General features: G+C 49.5%; 1 protein-coding gene across 2 annotated transcripts in view; it reads left to right on the top strand.

The window, feature by feature from the left end:
• Nucleotides 1-19,553, top strand: part of LOC133356666 (sushi, von Willebrand factor type A, EGF and pentraxin domain-containing protein 1-like) — a 77,348-nt gene extending 57,795 nt beyond the window's left edge. For both annotated transcript variants that reach the window (XM_061574304.1, XM_061574305.1), the window contains exons 28-32: nucleotides 814-987; nucleotides 2,021-2,117; nucleotides 4,397-4,476; nucleotides 10,286-10,483; nucleotides 18,979-19,553. In XM_061574304.1, coding sequence (XP_061430288.1) covers nucleotides 814-987; nucleotides 2,021-2,117; nucleotides 4,397-4,476; nucleotides 10,286-10,483; nucleotides 18,979-19,187 — 758 coding nt within the window. In that variant the 3' untranslated portion in view covers nucleotides 19,188-19,553. The remainder of the gene's footprint in view (nucleotides 1-813; nucleotides 988-2,020; nucleotides 2,118-4,396; nucleotides 4,477-10,285; nucleotides 10,484-18,978) is intronic.
• Nucleotides 19,554-20,984: the final 1,431 nt, after the last annotated feature.

The following is a 20,984-nucleotide window of genomic DNA, read 5'->3' on the forward strand; positions in this document are numbered from 1 at the left end:
AATGTGGCTAGGGCCGTTTGTAATCCCATTGGAAGACCGTTAAAATGAAATAACCCCTGCGGTGTCCTAAAGGCAGTTTTGTGTTTTGAATCCTCATCCAGCGGTAGCTGCCCAAATCCCGATGATAGGTCCAAAGTAGAAAAGTATTTGGCTCCCGCTAAGGCATTCAAGGAATCGTCAATCTGCGGTAGTGGATAAGCATCCACCATTGTCATCTTATTTAGTCGACAGAAGTCTACGTAAAACCACAATGAATCATCTAGCTTATTCACCAGGACGATAGGGTCCCCCCATGAGCTCGTGGATGGCGAGATAATATCGGCTTTTAACATCTCATCGATCGCGTTTTGTATGTGAGCTTTATCGACCGGCCCCGTGCAATATGAATTTTTGAAGATAGGCGGCGCGTTTCCTGTGATGTGACATTAAATGTGCCACCTAAATCGTACGGTCCCTTTCTAAAAATGTCCTCGAAGTCTTGTAACAATGCCCAATACAAATTGTGGGCAGAGGAGCAATGCTCACAACAATGAGCAGAGTGCTGGGAAGCTAAAATGCAGCAAGTTGGCACTTCACATTGCCTCAAAGTGCAACTTGCCTGCGACAGGCGCCGTGGTGACATCACCGGCACTTATTGGCGAATTGCGGCTGTTGTTGTTAAAGACTGGTAGGGGAATGTCAAGCAAGAGGTGGTGTATAAGTTGGAAAGTGTGTCATGATTGTTTTTAACATACTTCATTGTGAAATACAAGCGGTCATCTCTTTGAATGACTAGACACTGCTCTTTAAATGTATTCTGTCTCCATTCCACAGCAATTACATGTGATTCACCCGCTGAAGGTCCACATCTTATAAGCAGTTCCCCATCCAGGCTGGAATTTGGCAGTGCGATTACATACACTTGTGAAAAGGAAATGACACTAAACGGGCCCTCAACGCGAACCTGTCAGGCCGATGGAACCTGGTCAGGCAAGGACCCAGTGTGTGGTAAGGATGATTTAACCTCTGTGAACTTTCACTTTTCCTTTTAATTTGAGATCAAAATGTACACATGTATAGCAGGCGGCATAGGCTCTGAGGCTACGTTGTGGGAATGTGAAGGCCGTGTAGCAAGTTCAGTCGCTCTACCATATTTAAATGTTCCATCATCTATGCACCTTCCACCTTCAACCTACACTGAACAGCGTGGTGAAGTTCAGTCAAATAACCTCCATGACCTGCATGATGTAGAGAGGTACTCATCCAGCAGTCGATTGCATACCAACCTTGTTAAAGACCAATTCAGACCTTATTGGTCACCCCGTGCCCTTATAAATGTCAACGTTCATCCGACAAAGTCCCATCACAAGGGAGAAACGCAAATAGACAAAAATTTCCCGTATTGAAACAGTTGTACGCCGTATGGACCCGACAACTCAATTTCCTTGTACAAGAATACGGGTAAACCGTATGGGTCGACAGGTATGAGATTGACAAAATGGCTATGTATGAGTCTACGCATAATAAGATTTGATGGAGAGGTCAAAGCAAAGAATATAGTTTTTTTTTATCATGCCTTGCATCGATTTTGTTTTTAAGTTATCCTGAGTCGTACTTGGTTGAGTAAACACGCACGCTATAAAATATTAACAGTTGTGAAAACCTTGTCCTAAAATACCACGACAAATATTGGTGACAACTGCGAATTGACAATTATTTAGAACAATGTAGGTTAACAATCTTGTCAAAATGACATTAATTAAAAAACATGTTTTTTTACAGTGCACAGTTTTAAACAAAGTCACAACTTTTCGATTTAGTCACGAAAGCTTTAAATCGAAAGTCTTCTACGTGACTTTACCGAAAGAACCAAGAAGGAAAAGTCACAACTTTTTGAAATGTTAAACATTTGTAATTGCAAGACTCATTCACAATACATTTACAAATATTGAATTGGATATTATATATGAGGTTATTACATGACATAAATCGCTATTGTATGAGACTGTCATGTATCATTGTATTCTGCTATCCTGTGCAGTCTTTAATTGCCCACCTCCATCCGAACCATGGCAAGGATACTGGATTGGGAATGACCATTCCTTGGGGAGCTCCATCACATTAAAATGCAACAAAGGGTAATGTATATAATAATTAATAGTTTTGTACATTTGGTATTTGAGCCGTTGTTAGTGCAAAGATACCACAAATGCACTATGCCACAGACACAGTTTGCAATAGTTTCACTTTAAGAGCCATGTTGCTCGGTAGAATCTCAGTTGAGAAGTTAGTGGCTAATTTTTCAAATTTGGCAAAAATAGACCATGAAGCCGGCACACAATGGCTACTTGTTTCATTTAATGTCAGGGAATGTGTAATGCACACTGAAGCAGATGGTGTGTGTTTTTGGTTCACACACCCGCAGTAATAACCAGGGCGACCGACTAGAATTGAACCACAAACCTCTGAAACAAGTAGCAAACGACCTCCCAATCGACTAACTGCGGCGAACCCTGTAAATGTTACGGGATGGACAGAGGGATTTAATAAATTGCCCCATCATTTCCACTGATGCACCAGGTGTGCTTATACCAAGCTTTAAAAAAAATGTCACGCCTCATAACTCAAATGGGGAAAAAAATGTTGGTGCAGGAATCAAATTGTTGGCCCCTTATCAACGTGCATCAATGCGATGTATCGATTCACCAGAGGTCACATTTTATGGCCCTTACTCTTTAGTAAGAGAGTCCTGTTGAAGTGGTCTATGATACCAGCTCACTCTGAATGTGCCACATCTCATCAGATGTCAGAAGCTAAACAGGTTGAGTTTGGATAGTGCTGAAAATACAGTGCCTCATCAAATACAGTGATTCAGTGTTATGTCTTTCAAATCTGGCCTAAATATGTGAAATATCCGTTATTGGAGATTCCTGATGCCACATTACTTGTTCAATTTACAACCTCTCATCTATCACAGTGGCTGGCTTGATGTTTGGTAGGTGTTTTGTGAAGGTTAATAATTTACTCTTGGTTTTCGCCAGTTTATTGGTCCACTGCTGTTCTTGCACTACACTCTCCATCTTGGGGCCCTCATCTGGAAGTAAGGCTTCTAGTATTATGCTGCTGATATTGATCTTTAGTTCAGTATCTCTGACATATCGGTCTCACCGCGACTGTTGTCTTGTCACCAACTAAAGCTCAACATGGATTGCAATAAAGTGATTGTATTTCCCACCTCCTCCACACCCACGCCTTGTGTTTTTACCTGTCACTCTTCAACGGCATTGTTAAATCTCTTCCTTGGATCCTTTACCCTGATGTCTTTCTCAACTCTGACCTCTTATTTGCACTTTGCATACACGCACTGTCATATCACGCCTACCCATTCTCCAGAACAATCACATTTCGCATTGTGTTATAAGCTTCACCGCTGTTGCACTCACATACGCCCTTGTCAGCTCATGCATTGAATACTGCAGTCACATGTCCAGGCTTCCATTATCCAACCTTTTGCCACTTCAATCCATCTAGCACTCCACATCCAGGATTGTTCCCCAATTCTCCCACTTTTCGCTCCCACCTCCCCCGTCGTTGTTGGCTCTGGCTGGCTACCCATGCCATTCTGCAATTCCATCAAACTACATCCAGAGTTGGTTTCAGATGGGCTTCCGTGGCCATCTGGAAATCGGTTCCTTCCGATATTAAGAAGCCACTGGATCTATGCACTTTAAATATGGATTGAAAACACATTTTTTTACAACAGTGTTTTGCATTTTAGTTTGTTGTTCTTCCCCTCGCACCTCTGCGTTGCACTGTTGGCTAAGTACGACGCGAAAGAAGTTCAACATAAATACATGCATTCCATTCCTGTCAACCCATACGGTCTATCCGTATTATTGTACAGGGAAATTGAGTTTTCAGGTCCATACAATTACTATTTTTTGCCCGTTTCAATACGGGCAAAAATAGTAATTGTCTATTTGTTTGCGTTTCTCCCTTGTGATGGGACTTTGTAGGATGAACGTTGAGATTTATAAGGGCACGGGTGACCAATAAGGTCTGAATTGGTCTGTGATAAGGTAGGCACTGATGAGGAGTTGACAGATATGGCGTTCTCAATATCGCTACTCGACCAGTTGAAATCCCTACCCCCACCCTCTGCCTCGCCACCGCCCAGCATTTGAATCTCTCCATGAAATCCAGGACTTCCACCCCGCGTGGTCTTTCTTGCACCTCCTTAATTCCTTTTGTTCCCACCGTCCCTAACCCTGAATTGTCTTCTCTCCGCACCAGACTTTCTTCTTTGCCAAATGCGCTAATCATGTAATCTCTAAGGCAGTTGAACGTCCTGGATCCTCTGTCCTCTTGTGTATGTAAAGTATGATGCTGACGGTGAATCTTATGCTTTCTCATCCAGTTACATGGTGGCAGGTGCTGATAAACAGACCTGTCGGGAAGATCAAGCGTGGTACCCTTCACAGTCCCCTACATGTCAGCGTAAGTTACCACCCTTGTATCATGTAAAGAGCAGTTTTACAAGGAGCTTAAGTGATAATGGTTTACACTCTTGCCAAATGTCGATGTAGTCATAGGGCTTATATCATTATCTAAATATTTTGAGTTAAGATCCCAGTGTGGCTCTGACTTCCTGGATCTCGTCCGGCCGGCACTTGACGTGGTCTCCGTCCTCCTTGGCTCCTCCCCCCCTCTTACCCTATATACTCGCTTGTCACAAATAGCTCTCTCTACTCACTACAGTAATTTTGTTGTGGCAGTTCCACCTGATGACGGAAGCTTGTGTTGCCTCCGAAACGTCGTGATTTAATTTAGTTGTTTTCATTTTTGTTTTATTACATTTTTTACCTACGTGACTTTACCGAAAGAACCAAAGAATACCAATAATTAATGTTGCAGCTCACCGGGAAGCTGAAGAACAAGTTTCATTAGATAGGACGTTTTTCTTGAGACATGTTAAGCATCCTCGGCACGCGATGGAGGCATCCAGGGAGTCAGAGTTGCACCATATACAGTGGAATCTCGGTATACGTCGTTAATTCGTTCCAGAAGGTAGGACTTCTACCGAAAATTACGTATACCAAACGAATTTTTCCCATAAGAAATAAAGGGAAAGGAAATAATGCGTTCCAGTGGAAAATAAATGATATTTTATATGGCATATTGTACATTAATGGGGTTGTATAAAATAATTTAGACACTAATTACTAAAATGCATACAGAAGCCACGTGACCACGCTGCTGCCAGCTGCGCTGGTCACGTGGCGTGCCTCAACCCCGCACGTCGTGCGCGCCTCGACCCGGGGCTCCACCCTCCATGGGGGCAGCCCCCGACGTCCCCCGCCCCTCTCCCCCACGCCACCCCACCCCTCTTCCCCACGCCACCCAGCCCCTCTCGCTTTGTTTAAGTCGTGAACGGGGCATACGCGGGTACTGTACGCGGTGACTCATCCAGACCCATACAAGTTCTAGCAAACGCGTCGTATCCCAAGCAAGACGTCGTATCCCAAGACATTTTTTCTTTCGAAAAAACACGACGTATACCAAATTGGACGTATTCCAAAGTGGTCGTATACCGAGGTTCCACTGTTTGCATGCCTAACCCACTCAACATGCGATTATGAATAATGATATCGGCTGCAAGAGTATAAATGTTTTTGAATATAAAAATTATTCTTAAATGGTGCCCCGAGTGCCACGAGAGCCATATTGGAATTGACCCTTGGAGACATAAAAGTATATTGTAGGGCAAAGAGTCGTTGTGCTAATCACGTTATTTATAATGTGAATCACTACTCTCCAATATAATATGGGGTATGGTGTAGTTGCTCCAGACAAGCCAGACCCTATATGTCACATTGTTATGGCATTACTCATTCACAGGCTGATCGTACAATATAAATAAATAAAAAAGCACGTCTACTTTATAAGTATTGATGAACTATATTCTACATATTAAAAAGAGTCGATAAAGGTGCTTCAACTAAACGTTAGGCACATTGTGGGGTCCTATTTGCAGTGTATATGTACTAATCATGACTTACATGTGTAGTGGCATAAGAAGGGAGGGGCTGCTGTAGGCTCTGGGTTCCCAGGTGGGTCCAGACGCGTAATCCCCTGGGCGCCAGGCGCTGGGTTCCCAGGGGGTCCAGACGCTTAAGCCTCTGGGCGCCGCCAACGGGGGGGGGGGGGCTGTGTGTGCTCTGTGGGATGTCTGGTGGCGCACACGGCCCCACCCCTCGTTGGGGACTGGGCATATAAGCGGAGCTCCCTGGACGATCGGGGCAGTTGTAACTCAAGACCCAAGACCCACGACCAGCCATCTGAAGACCCTGGGATGCTGCGAGAGCCAGCGCTGGGACTCTGGAACTCCCGACGCTACGACCTTGTGAGGGCGAGTTCCGGAGCGTAGCCAGAGTAGAGTATCTAGGCAGTGTAGCTAGGCTGTGTACCTAAGCTGTAGCAGAGTATCAGGACTGTTGGAGTGTTGTATTGTAATAAAGAAGTTACCTCTACAAGTGTCTCCGGAACCTGTTACATTTGGCGTCAGAAGTGGCAATGGAAACAAGAGGTGAACCACGTACCTTCAGTCCTGACGGCGATGAAGAGGAGCAGGCAGCGATGGGGCGGCCAACGCCGGCCGACAGCGACGCTGCACCGCCGGCCGACAACAACGCCGCACCGCCGGCTAAGCAGCTGTCTGCTCCGCCGACCGTCCCCTTTCCAGCGTCGGGAGCAGAGATGGAGGAGGCGCTGCTTCGCCTCGCAGAGCTGCTCTGCGCCACCGCCTCCCTCCGGGGCGAGATGCGGTGCTCGCGGCCGATGGCGGCGGGAGGGAGAGAGGAGGCGCGGCGCTCGCCCGAGCCCGCCGCTGCCATTCCCCCCACGGATGTGAGGGATACTTCCGGGAATGACATCACTTCCACCAGAGGAGCAGTGACCGCTGGGAGCGACGTCACTTCCGGGCCCAGCGTGTGCCAACCCGACGACGCCGCGTCATCAGCGCTGCGTCCCTCACCGCCGGGTGACAGCTGTTGGCAACCTAGCATACCGCGTCATCAGCGCTGCGACCGGACAGTGAGGGCGCCATTCTTACTGTAACCGGCGTCGGGGCCGGCACATGGACCGACTCGCTGGTCGCCGCCTTTGCTGCTCTGGCCAAAGGTTTGAGGTCGGGAGACCAGGCCCCTGACATTTCGTACATTTACGCGCTCCGGATTAATGATTTTTTTGTTGATATTTTCTTAGTTGTCGTCGGGGAGTCGTGACTGTTGTTGGGTAAACTGTGTGGAGCTTCGCTCGTGAGTGTTGTCAATGTGTGTGCGAAACTTTGCTTGTGATTGTTAACAATGTATGGTTTATATTGAGCTTTGTTCGTGATTGTTAATGTATAGCTTGTGCTGTCATTGTTAACGATGTATATACTGTATGGGGCATTTATCTTGAGATGGTGACATGCTGCCAAGGATTGGAATTGTCATGCTGGCTCTCAAATATCTTGGGGTGCAGATCCTGACCAGGATGTCCCAGCGGGTGTTGCGTGTCTAACACGAGAGTTGTGGTCCCGTCATGCTATGGCTGACGGCTTGACCTGACAGCCCGGAGATAGACACTCCGTGGCATGTCTAGCCTAGTGGGCTGTGTGCTCACATGGCTCGGAGAGTGTGGTCCCGTCATGCTATGGCTGACGGCTTGACCTGACAGCCCGGAGATTGAAACACTCCGTGGCATGTCTAGCCTAGTGGGCTGTGCGCTCACATGGCTCGGAGAGTGTGGTCCCGTCATGGAATAGCTGACGGCTTGACCTGACGGCCCGGAGGTTGAGACCCTCCGTGGTACGTCTGGAGCAGTAGGCTCACCCTGACGGCCCGGAGATTGAAACACTCCGAGGCGCGTTGAAACAGTGGGCTGGAGATTCGTGGTGTTCAGGTGTAGTTGTCCCGTTACGTTGGGACTGTATCCCTCAGTTGTTAGGGTGCATGTTGTGCAGGGAGTGAACAATGGGTCGTCTCAGATCGGTCGGTACAGCTATATGCTGCGATGCGAGTCTTGGAGAGAGATTGGGTCTCAGATCGGTCGGTACAGCTATATTCTGCGATGCGAGTCTTGGAGAGAGGTTGGGTCTCAGATCGGTCGGTACAGCTATATGCTGCGATGCGAGTCTTGGAGAGAGGTTGGGTCTCAGATCGGTCGGTACAGCTATATGCTGCGATGCGAGTCTTGGAGAGAGGTTGGGTCTCAGATCGGTCGGTACAGCTATATGCTGCGATGCGAGTCTTGGAGAGAGATTGGGTCTCAGATCGGTCGGTACAGCTATATGCTGCGATGCGAGTCTTGGAGAGAGACTGGGTTGAAGTCCCCCCCGATATGGCCGACGTGCGCGGTTTTAGGATGGAGACGCCACGTTGGAAAGGCGGGGGGTGCAAACGGTTGACATGTAATGTCGGTGGTGGTCCTCATTGAGGGCTGCTGGGGACGCAAGCACGGGATGCCTTTTGGAGATGCGGTTCATGCGTGCAGCCACCATTTATGGACAGGAACAGGCAGATTTATTTTGTTTGTGTCATGTAAATTTTATATATATATTTTTAAAATGTAGATACTGGAGCAGCCCTGAAGTGCGACTTCTTTGCCCAGTACATGGGTCGGCCCTGAAGTACGACTTCTCGACCCGGGACGTAGACAGACGTCCGGATAACTGCGTGTAGAGGGATGCTCGACATGTTGGTCTTCGCCTTCTCTCCACCTGACGGATGGGAGGCTGGCAGGGTGGTGTGGATCCCTGCCATCCATGCGGTGATTGTGTGATTTCGGTTCGATTACCGGTGTTGGTTGTGCATCCAACGCGTCGGAATCTGTATATTTGTTGTTGTTAATTCCCCGTTTTCTATGCGGATCCAGAGGAGGGCTAGGTGGCCGCGGGTCGTTTGTTCACGTGTCATTGCTTCACCTTTTTGTTGATTGATGCTTGTATATAGTGTAGAGTTGTACAGGTTGGTTATGGTATTTATGGTTGCTTTCTTGTTCTCTTTTCTTTTCCTGTTGAAGCTCGCGTATTTTTTTTTTTCTTCTCTCTCTCCCTTTCGTTAATTTAAACTTTCTAATTATTGACAGCCGGGACGGCTGGAGGCTACATAGAGGGGGGTAATGTAGTGACATAAGAAGGGAGGGGCTGCTGTAGGCTCTGGGTTCCCAGGTGGGTCCAGACGCGTAATCCCCTGGGCGCCAGGCGCTGGGTTCCCAGGGGGTCCAGACGCTTAAGCCTCTGGGCGCCGCCAACGGGGGGGGCTGTGTGTGCTCTGTGGGATGTCTGGTGGCGCACACGGCCCCACCCCTCGTTGGGGACTGGGCATATAAGCGGAGCTCCCTGGACGATCGGGGCAGTTGTAACTCAAGACCCAAGACCCACGACCAGCCATCTGAAGACCCTGGGATGCTGCGAGAGCCAGCGCTGGGACTCTGGAACTCCCGACGCTACGACCTTGTGAGGGCGAGTTCCGGAGCGTAGCCAGAGTAGAGTATCTAGGCAGTGTAGCTAGGCTGTGTACCTAAGCTGTAGCAGAGTATCAGGACTGTTGGAGTGTTGTATTGTAATAAAGAAGTTACCTCTACAAGTGTCTCCGGAACCTGTTACACATGTATATACAGTGTTCATATAATCATATAGTTTTTGACAGACTATTGGGGCCAGTCCTGTCAACGAGCACTTGTGAAGGCCGGCACGGCGCATGAGGGGGTGGGTGGCCAACAAACGCTACGCCTATTTATTGAAGACCTATTGTTCTGGTGAAAGTATCCACAGATACTCTTAACCATTGCAGGCCACCCAATTATATTTATCCAAGATACTAGACTTCTGGAGATCTGAATGGCTCAAATCTTGATCTTGTCCACGTTAAACCTGAGTGGCATGATAATTGCTTCCCCAAGTGATATCTCCAGATGTGTGCAATTTCACACGTAAGATACGTGTGTTGGGTATTGCGATGCATACAAATGCTAAAATTGGTGCATTCAGTGGAGATGTCTGCATGTGTGTGGGAATGATTTTGAAGCTGTGGGAATCGGTGGTGATGGGGGCCCATCGTGTCAAGTAGCCAAGGAAGACAGTGAAGGCTGTTTATGGGGCACGGTATATATGTGTTGCTCACCTTTCAAGGAATTGTGGGGGCAACTGCTCCATGGGTGTCCGTGTCTTACGGAGCAAAATGTCACTAACATTCCTGTTAATTAATAAGTTGCTAATCTTCCAATTTGATTAATTTTTTTACAAATTTGCTTTCCTCAACAGGTACTTGTGATCAACCAATAGATCCCTTTGGACGTCTTTCAGACCAGCACAAAAGCAAAAATGTTTTCACACAGGGAGATATTGTGAGGGTCACATGCTCAAATCGACAGCCATATGAAGGCTACAATCTACAATGCAACGATGGACAATGGGCCCCACCCGGCTCCCCCCGGGCTTTTACATGGAACACATGTGGTGGTAAATCATATGCATTCAATTTCACACACTTTACGTTCGGGAGAGAAACTTTAATTTGACTCCACCGGCACTTGGAATATTTATTACGTGTGGCGCCTTACATGTGTAGGGATTATTACGGGAGAAACGGCGGACAACAAACACAGGGGTGTCGGCACTCACATACACGGGTGGTCACACCGACGTCCGCATCCGTTATTGCCCACGCCCCCAGCCCTCGGAGGTGATCCCTATAAAAGGTGGAGACCCAAAGAGCTCGAGGCAGTTCGACACGAAGCTGACCAGTGAAGATCCAAGACTCGGAGATTAGGCCCTGGGACTCCCCGGTCTCGCCGTCCTTATAAGGGCCGAGCCGGGTAAGCCAGCGGCGCGGCCCAAAAGCTTCCAGACCGCTGCCCTTATCAGGGCAAGGCTGGTTAGCTGGTGCCGAGATCTGTGCTTGCCAGGGCCAGATCAGTCAGCCTCCCGTAGCCCAGTAGAGGAGGACTGGGGAACAGCACAGAGGGCTTAGTACTAGGGTGGGTTTCCCATAGTACGGGTGAAAGGGGCCGATACCCCTTCAACTATTGTGCCTGTCCCTGGGTTAATAAACAGAGTGTGCCTCAACTTCGACATCGTCTCCTCGAACTTACTACATCTGGTGTCGGAAGTGGTCCAAGCATGGATACGAGACGGAAGACTCGTGCCCAAGACCCAGGAGAGGATGACGATGAGGGAGGGGCGGTGCAAGACATCACCGCCGACGTACCTGCACAACCGCTGCCGGCTCCGACATCGGCGGGGTCGTCGGAGAGGGCCGGGACGTCGACTGACGAGTTGGCGTTGGCTCACTCGCGGCTGGCGGAGCTCCTGTATGCAGCGGCCGCCATGCTGGAACAAATAACTCGCCTGGGGCCGGGAGGAGCGACGCGGCGGGAAGATGGAGAACGCCCGCCAGAAACTCCCGCCTTTACAACAGAGAGGAGACTCGAAATTCCCGCCACAAAGACAGTAGGGGCAGAGGGAGGAGCCCCAGCTCGTCACGTGGGGGACGGAGCCCAGTCAGCAGCCGCCACGTCATCGGCGGAGGCGGGTCGCAGTGGCTGCCTATCAGGGGTTGCAACGTCACCACCATCGGACGCCAGCACCGACCAAGCCCCAACCAGCACGTCACTGACGGCGCGACACCCATTAGAGTCCGCCATTACTCGTACAGTACGGGGACGCGATACGGATGCTGCAAGAGGTTCGGAGACGGAGCCGACATTCCAGCAACGCCTGCCGGCCCTGCAGGTATTCGTAGCAAGCGACGGCGATTGGGGGGGGTTCCAGCGCCGGTTCCTGGCCCACCAAGAAATGGCGGGCTGGTCGGACAACGAGGCGCTGTGTGCTCTCCCGGCGATGCTGGATGGCGATGCCCTGGGCACCCTCACCGCTGCACCCAAGTCGGCACGCTCCACGATTCAGTCGGCGCTGCAGCTGCTGGCCACGGTTTATGGGCCGCCTTCCGATTGTCGCCAGCTCTTCTATGAACGGCAGAAGGGCGACAAGGAATCGCCACTTGCTTATCGCACGGCTCTGCTGTCATTGGCGAAAGGCGCTTTCCCGCGTATGGACGAAGAAGGGATCGATGCGATGGTGGCCGAGAAAATTTTGCTGTTGGCCGACGATTTGGACTTCATCATCCTAGCACAGGATGATGCGGATATGTCATAATTGTGGGCTGCAAGGCACATTCACGCCAATCTCATCTCCCAGCGGAGGAAGGCAAACAAGGCAGCTGCACGACACACCGTGGCGGCGACCTCTTCCGGAATGGAGGGGGCCTTCGCTGCGGATCGTTCTGCAGGATGGCGATCTGCCGAGCGACCGGCTCGGGACGTTCCGAGCCACCGAGATCAGCCCAAGTCCTCTGGAGCGCTCGTCGTCTGCTACAATTGTGGCCTCCGGGGCCACGTGGCGTCCGGATACCGGGCTCCTCGACAGCGCGGAGCGAGACCTGGAGCTGCGGACGGCCCTCCCCACAAGCCTTCACAACATCCTCGGGCAAGTCATGGCACCCCACATGTTCGGCCTGCACACACACCCACTTTCCTCTCACAAGGTCCGACACACGATTCTCGGGGTTTGGGTGCTGGTGCGTCGGGTCGCGGCATGTCGGGGAGGGCGCTCCAACCGGGCCAATGGTCCGAGTTGGCTCACCGGGTCGTGGCTGCATCGGCGGGGTCGTCCGTTGTCACGGGGCATATTGACGGGGTGGAGGTATGGGTACTGGTCGATACGGGAGCTTCGGCAACTATCATTTCGGATTTGATTTATAATATCCTGCCCGTTCAGAGTCGCCCGTTGCTCCCTGTCGACATACCGTTTTACGCTGCAAATGGGGGCTTGTTGGGTATTATCGGCCAAATTCGAGCGCAAATTTCTATCGGGGACATTAAACTATCTGGCCCGGTGTTCGTCTCCTCCTCGCTGGCTATTCCGTGCCTGTTGGGGACAGACTTTTTGGCCAAATTGCCCATCAAAATTCTGATTGACCAGCGATGCATCGAGCTTCCATCGGGCCGACGTATTACGTTCCTGCCTTCCACCCCTGCCTTGCATACTGCCTGTGCTACGGTACATGCGCTCATTGCTCGGACGGTGCGTGTACCCCCGGGGGCACAGATGCTAGTACCCCTGCGGTTGCGTCGACCGTTCGATAAAGGGGTCTCTGACCGGGGCATTATGTTGGGACCATCTAGAGCCGGGGTGAGTGGGCCAGATCTGGTGACGGCCCAGACTATTGTTAAAGGGGATGGGGACCCGTTTATCGCGGTCCTCAATGTCGGGACACGGACGGCGGTGGTTTCGCAGGGTACCGTGTTCGCACATGCGGTTCCGGTACCTGCGGAAACGCCGATCATTGGCCAGGTGGCCACCGATTCTCAAACGCGATTAGCCTCAGACACTGACGAGGGTTGGCTGGAAGCGTTGTGTGCTGAGTCACCTGACCTGTCCGACGCACAACGTGCTAAATTACGCGCCTTATTGCGAGAATTTTCCGACGTCTTCAGTAAACATAAATACGATATCGGATGTACCAAATTGCTACGCCACCATATTGACACCGGTGACAACGCTCCTATCCGCCAAAATCCTTTTCGGTTAAGTCCCGCCGAAAAGGATCATGTCAAATCGGCTGTAGATGACATGTTGAAATCTGACATCATTTCTCCCTCGACCAGCCCTTGGGGTGCACCCATAGTGTTGGTTAAAAAGCACGACGGGTCCCTAAGGTTCTGTGTCGATTTCCGGCGATTAAATAAGATCTCGGTGGCCGATGCTTATCCGCTTCCTCGAATGGACGATTCGCTGGATGCCCTCGCGGGATCGCGATTCTTCTCCACTTTGGATTTGCTCTCAGGATTTTGGCAACTTCCCTTGGACGACGAATCTAAGCCCAAAACAGCTTTCCGAACGCCGCACGGCCTCTTCCAATTCAATCGCTTACCCATGGGATTACACTCTGCTCCCGCGACGTTCCAGCGCCTGATGGAATTGGTCCTCGCTGGCTTGCAATGGGAGGTGTGTTTGATTTACCTGGATGACGTTATCGTATTCAGTAAGACGTTCGAGGAACATCTTGATAGGCTTCGGGCCGTCTTTCTCAAGATGCGCGCTGCTAATTTGAAATTCAAGCCACAAAAGTGCCATTTGCTGCGCGAATCTGTTAAATATTTGGGTCACATCGTCGGCCGGTCAGGCATCTCAACCGATCCCGCCAAAACGCATTGTGTCAGCTCCTGGCCTACTCCCACCTCGGTGGGGGAGGTTAGAAGCTTCATCGGATTTGCTTCATATTACCGCCGGTTTGTCGCGGACTTTGCTTCCATCGCTAAGCCACTACATGCCTTAACGTCAAAAGGGGTCAAATTTCATTGGGGGCCGGAGGAGGACGCCGCTTTTATCTCTCTTCGGGATGCCCTGGTGGGGGCCCCGCCGTTAAGCTACCCCGATTTTTCCATGCCCTTCGTGCTCGACACGGACGCAAGCAATACCGGGATTGGAGGCGTGCTGTCACAAATTGTGGGTGGCGTGGAGCACGTTGTGGCTTATGGTAGTAGAGTATTGTCTCCGGCCGAGCAGCGGTACTGTGTCACCCGCCGCGAACTGTTGGCTATCGTGTTCTTTATCCAACAGTACCGACCATATCTGTACGGCCGGCATTTCACCGTCCGTACAGATCATGCGGCGTTGCAGTATGCCCTACGAATTAACCAGCCATCGGGGCAGTTGTCCCGATGGCTGGAGATCATGCAGGATTTCGATTTCGAGACAACTTACCGAAAGGGGATTCGCCACACCAATGCTGATGCCCTATCACGCCTGCCGATCGCTCCGGATTGCACTTGTTTCTTGGGTTCGGGCCGTTGCAAATCGGCAAGTGACGGCCGGGATCGGGTTCTTGCGGCCGCAGTTGACACCCCTTCGGACGCTGGTCCTATTTCGGGGGGAGGGAAAGATTCCCTACTAGGCTTGTCAAGTGCTGAGTGGGGTCGCCTCCAAATGGAGGATGCGACCCTCCTGGCGCTACGACGTCGCGCAGAAGGATCAGGTCAAGGGAAGTCGGGCGTTGACTCATGGGGGTGGTGCCAGGGCCTACTCATGCATTGGGACGGGACGATCCGCCGTCACAGGCTGGTGGTGCCTTCCACGTTGAGGGGTAGGGCTGTATGGGCTGCTCATGAACGGCTCCTGCACCTGGGTACCCTCAAAACACTTGCCATGCTCCAGCTTAATTACTTTTGGCCGGGCATGGCAAGAGACGTGGACGATCTGCTGCAGTCCTGTACCCAGTGTGCACAACGGAAGCCGCCAGCAAAGGGAGCCAGTCCACCGCTCCAGTCTATTTCGGTCACCCGGGTTAATGAGCTGGTCGCCCTTGATATTTTGGGACCGTTTCCTTCCACGCCGAGGGGTAATAAGTACCTGCTGGTTGGCGTGGAATATTTCACGCGATGGCCTATGGCTTGGCCCCTCGCCAACCAGTCCGCAGCAGCCGTTGCGGAGGCTTTTGTTCAGGGCTACGTCCTCGACAAGGGCGCTCCGGAACGGTTGTTGACCGATCAGGGAAAGAATTTCACTAGTACCCTTTTACACGAGGTATGTGGCCTTCTGGGTACAAAGAAAATTCGTACCTCACCCTACCATCCACAAACGGATGGGATGGTGGAACGCCTGCATAGGACTCTTACGTCCATGCTATCCCACCAGGTATCTGAGTCCCAAACCGATTGGGATCTACGGATCGGGGGAGTCCTGGCAGCATACAGGATGGCTCCTCACGCGGCGACCGGATTCTCGCCATTTTTTTTGATGTATGGCCGCGAGGTTGACCCGCCTGTCGCGACTCAGCTGACGATTGCCGCGCCTCATGCTAAGTCCAAACTCGCGGACCATGTTAAATTTAACATCCTTCGGTTGGCGGAGGCACGGCAGGCGGCCATGCAAAACTCTGACTCTCGCCAGAAACAAAACGAGAGATTGCGATCGCGCCGGACACACACGCACGAATGGCACCCGGGCCACCGAGCATGGTTGCACTGCCCCCAGGTGCCATTGGCCACCTCGGCTAAGTTGTTGCGACCATGGAGGGGCCCCGTAGAAATTGTGCAGGTTATGCGGCCTCAATGTGTGCGCATTAAGTGGGGGAAGCGTCGGTGGTTTGTGCACCCTTCACGGTTAAAGCCATTTTTTGCTCCGCACGTTTCCTCTCACGAAAATGGCCGAACATGTGGGGAGTCCACTGACTCCGGGAGGGCGGGGTCACAGCCAGCCTCTGATCCGCTAATGACTGTCCCGTCTTCAGGAGCCCCAGGACTGAAGCCCTCTTGGCTGCCAGCCTCCCCCGTGGGGGTCGGCGCTGGCACGTCCGGGAAGCCGGACGACCAGGCACCTGCAGATGCGACACCTGCCACCGACTCTACCAAGCCGGCCCCTTGTGACGGGCCCGCTGCACGGACACGCGCCAAAACGCGCCGGTTGTTATGAATAGCTTTCCGCGCCTGTTCCGTTGCTGCGGAACCCGCTCATTATATATATATATTTTTTGTGTGTGTGTGTATGGATGCTTCTTGTGCGTGGGGATGGCGAACCGCGTTCTGTATATGTGTTGCATTTTTGGGGAGGGGGTTTTTATAGGGGATCATCGGTTGTTGTTACACTTGTTCTTGTTATTGTTACTGTTACGAGGCACACGTGTGTTGACTGTGTTAATCTTTATTCTTGGGGGTTGAGGGATTGTTGCAGCCGGGACGGCTGCGAGCTGTACAGGGGGGAGTGATGTAGGGATTATTACGGGAGAAACGGCGGACAACAAACACAGGGGTGTCGGCACTCACATACACGGGTGGTCACACCGACGTCCGCATCCGTTATTGCCCACGCCCCCAGCCCTCGGAGGTGATCCCTATAAAAGGTGGAGACCCAAAGAGCTCGAGGCAGTTCTACACGAAGCTGACCAGTGAAGATCCAAGACTCGGAGATTAGGCCCTGGGACTCCCCAGTCTCGCCGTCCTTATAAGGGCCGAGCCGGGTAAGCCACCGGCGCGGCCCAAAAGCTTCCAGACCGCTGCCCTTATCAGGGCAAGGCTGGTTAGCTGGTGCCGAGATCTGTGCTTGCCAGGGCCAGATCAGTCAGCCTCCCGTAGCCCAGTAGAGGAGGACTGGGGAACAGGACAGAGGGCTTAGTACTAGGGTGGGTTTCCCATAGTACGGGTGAAAGGGGCCGATACCCCTTCAACTATTGTGCCTGTCCCTGGGTTAATAAACAGAGTGTGCCTCAACTTCGACATCGTCTCCTCGAACTTACTACACATGCAGAAATTCTTGAATGAGGCATACGCATTTTTCAGAAGCCATTGTGAAAAACAAATTCGCAGAAAATGAAAGTGAGGGCTACAAGGCATGTGCCACAATCCAGTTAACATGGTCACAGTATAATTCCACCTAATGTTTTTTCACATAATGATGAACTCTCTGTGGAAAATTTGCCACTTTCCACGCTAAGCAATTCATGAAGGGACCATTCCACAATTGAACCTTATGGTGGGAACCCGGGTCCCGAATAAACGGAAGTCAAATTCGTAATTAATACAAAAAAAATTTGGCGACTCCGTCCCACCACGCACATAAACGCCGCGACCCACCTGGCGCAGATCATTATGTTGTCGTGTCGTCCAAGCACATGAGCGAGGACGAATGCGCAGAAAAAACAAAACTTTGATTCGCGCATCATATAGAGCTCGTCGAGAGGAATAGATTGCCGTACCGTTCGCCTTCAACAGACATAAAATGACGTCGCAACGCAGTTCATGCGAGAGCCGGGGGCTTATGGGACCCCGGGGACTTATGGGACCCCGGGGGCTTATGGAACCCCGGGGGCTTATGGGACCCCGGGGGCTTATGGGACCCGGGGGCTTATGGGACCCCGGGGGCTTATGGGACCCCGGGGTCCCGCCATCAGGTTCAATCAAAGAAACCCATTAGGTTGCTCCAAATTTCACATTTTTTGAATTATTTAACCTGGGCGGAGTTGGCTGGAACTAGTGATCATATACATTTTCCACCTTGAACAGAATGAAATCACCTCATGTTTTGGGGTGCAGCTTATGCAGAGAGCACTAAGAGGTCATGACGTTTTTGGCCACCATGTTACACATTTTCAGCATGTAAAGCAGCATGTGCACACATGCACATTAACATGTACATGGTAAGACATACCCCCATTTACCCTTCTTAGCTTTTGACAAATGGTATTATGCAAGGGGAGGAGATGGTGTAATGTTTTGCAAACTGGGCTGGGAACCTATTATCTGAGTTTGACTTCTGGCTATAACAAATATCGGTGGCTCCTAACCATTTCTAATACTATCTGGAAACGATAAAGTTTAGTAGAGCTTCTAATTTAGTTTAAAGTTCAGCAAGTGTAATGCTTGTGGCACATTGTAGCTCCTGTCCATGGACGCATCACGTGAACTAATAACACCTGAAAAGAAACATTATCACGTCCAATAATGTAAGTCAGTTTTTGCTAAATTTTTGCTTAATTAGAACCGGAGTATAAATTGTACAATAACTCCAATTGTGTTAGTTAATTTTACATGTTATACGTTGTTGTGTGCTTGATTTCCTGCTCAAATGAGTGTGGGGGTAGTGGAAGTTCCACATTACTATTGTGGGGCCCAGTTTCTCCAACGGACAACCACTGCTGCTATTCCACAAGTTGGTTACCTCAATTATCACCCAAAGAGGGATGATGGATGAGTGAAATGTTTCCCATTTCGCATGTGCAGTATTCTAGTATTCTAAGTGCGTAACATTAATGCCGAGTGAGCTGTCATTGCTAGAGACAAATGCTTTTTAATTGTGCAAAAGCAGCAGCTAGATTTGTCTCGTGCTTGGTATCTCCACGTGGCTGGGCATGAGTACTGAAAAAACAGCGAATTGACTAACGTGTGTTCTGCTCTCTGCAGGGTTCTGTTTGATGCCTCCGTCACAAGTCAAAGCAACGCTATCACCGAGATTCACCTATAAAAACATGTATAATGTGGACGATTACTTGTACTTTAATTGTAACAATTCCTATTCCAGAAGATTTGGGTATTATCTTTACTGCAGACAGGACAATACGAAGCGAACTAATTGGGAGAATGACTGCGGTAGTGGACCATGTTGCCTATGATAGAACATCTCACGACACTTGGCTTCACTGATTTCCTAATTATAATGCACACGGCTATATTTCAGTTGGCCAGATTGACTTATTCTCATTACTTACATTCTAATTATAACTGCAACATGTCGACCATAATATACAAATTTGATATAATTAAACAAGCGTTTACTGACAATGAACAATAACCTCATTAATCACAGAAATTCCTGATTTAAAAATTAATTATGTCATTTTAACTAATTGATTTTAGCTGTTGATTTATAGTACAATGATTTTATTGTCGTTCAACATCCGTTGACTGTAGTGTAATGGTGTTATTTTTCTAATGTGCTATATTGGATTACAATTTCATCAATAAAAAAGCTAAATTAATTTTGTGTCTACAGTACAAAAACAATGTCATGAAATTAAGCCGGGAATGTATTGCCTGCAAAAGAGAAGTGATATTTAAAAAAACCTACTGCTTAAAACTATGTCTGCATTGAACAGTTGTAAAATCTTATGTGATTTTAATGGCACACGTAAAAACATGAAATGCAGATCCAACTCTGCAGCGTTGAGCGTGCAATTCATTCAATATTAAAAACCCATTATTGAAGGGCAGATCAACAAAAATTAAACATAAAATTGTTATATTAAATGGAGCTCAGAAGTCATAAACCAGAACACCGTCGGATCCCGAGTTTTTCCTGGCTGATGCGTCTTTTGTAAGCGCATGCACGCACTATTATAGTGACATAGATTCACTGCATATTTTATATATGATACGAATGCAACATTTGAAAAACGAATGCTCAAAATACAGGTCAATGGACAGATACGTTTTTCATCATCATGATCATCAAGAATTGTTTATCGATTGCTAGCTGAAGGCTTCCAAATGTCACCATTCCGCCATGGCTCTGCGCTGTAACAGTCCAACTCCTGCACGTAGAACTGATGATAGCGTATTCGCCACTTCTGCCAAAGGTTTGGGGATGGAATCTTCCAGGCCGCTCTGGTTAATACTGTAGGTGGATGAACCATAAATACGTGCTCTCTGCTTCACAGTGGACATTAAAGATCTGATATTATTCAAAATGACTAAGCCATTTTCTGCCTGTATCATGATTAAAAGTTGCCAAATTTGCAAAAGAGCATTCGATGCCTAGCCCCTACTGGTTGACTAATGCCTACTTGCAGTCATCTTGTGGTGCACAGACAGCTGTCACTGGGGAGGTGCCCTTCGAATGTTTGAGATGAGACGTGATGCAAGGTACTTTTGAGTTGCCGAAGCATTTAAGCACCGACATATATAGCATTTGAACAGATTGTTAGCACCTTAGTTTAACACGCAGAAAATGTCTATTAAAGCCGATATGGCACACGACAACATGCACAATAACAACTCTTGCACAAATATATGTTCAAAAGTCATGCTCACAATATTTTAAAAGCAGTAAAGAAATAGCTTGACTGTATTTAATAAGACATATACCGGGTGACGTCACGGCAACGACGTTGAATGAGGGTTGCCTTCAGAATATTTAGACTGGAGGAATCCGACGAGCTATGAAGCGCTTTTTCACAGATAGGAAAGGTAAACAAATCACTTAAAATATATACAAATACAACTAAACTGTGAGGTTTTTTTTTTATCAGGTTAAGCCCACTGAGATATTCACTTATTTTTCAGAAGCAACCTGGCCACAAATGGTAGCTCAACAAAGTGGCTCATCGTATGGAAATTTCTAACAGCAAAATAATCTAAATCCTGGCCACGCATCGGGCCTTTAGCACACTTTATTAGCCGGCCGGGCCACA

This window comes from Lethenteron reissneri, chromosome 55 (assembly GCF_015708825.2).
Source record: "Lethenteron reissneri isolate LAM-NWPU_2019-01 chromosome 55, ASM1570882v1, whole genome shotgun sequence".
Lineage (NCBI taxonomy): Eukaryota > Metazoa > Chordata > Hyperoartia > Petromyzontiformes > Petromyzontidae > Lethenteron > Lethenteron reissneri.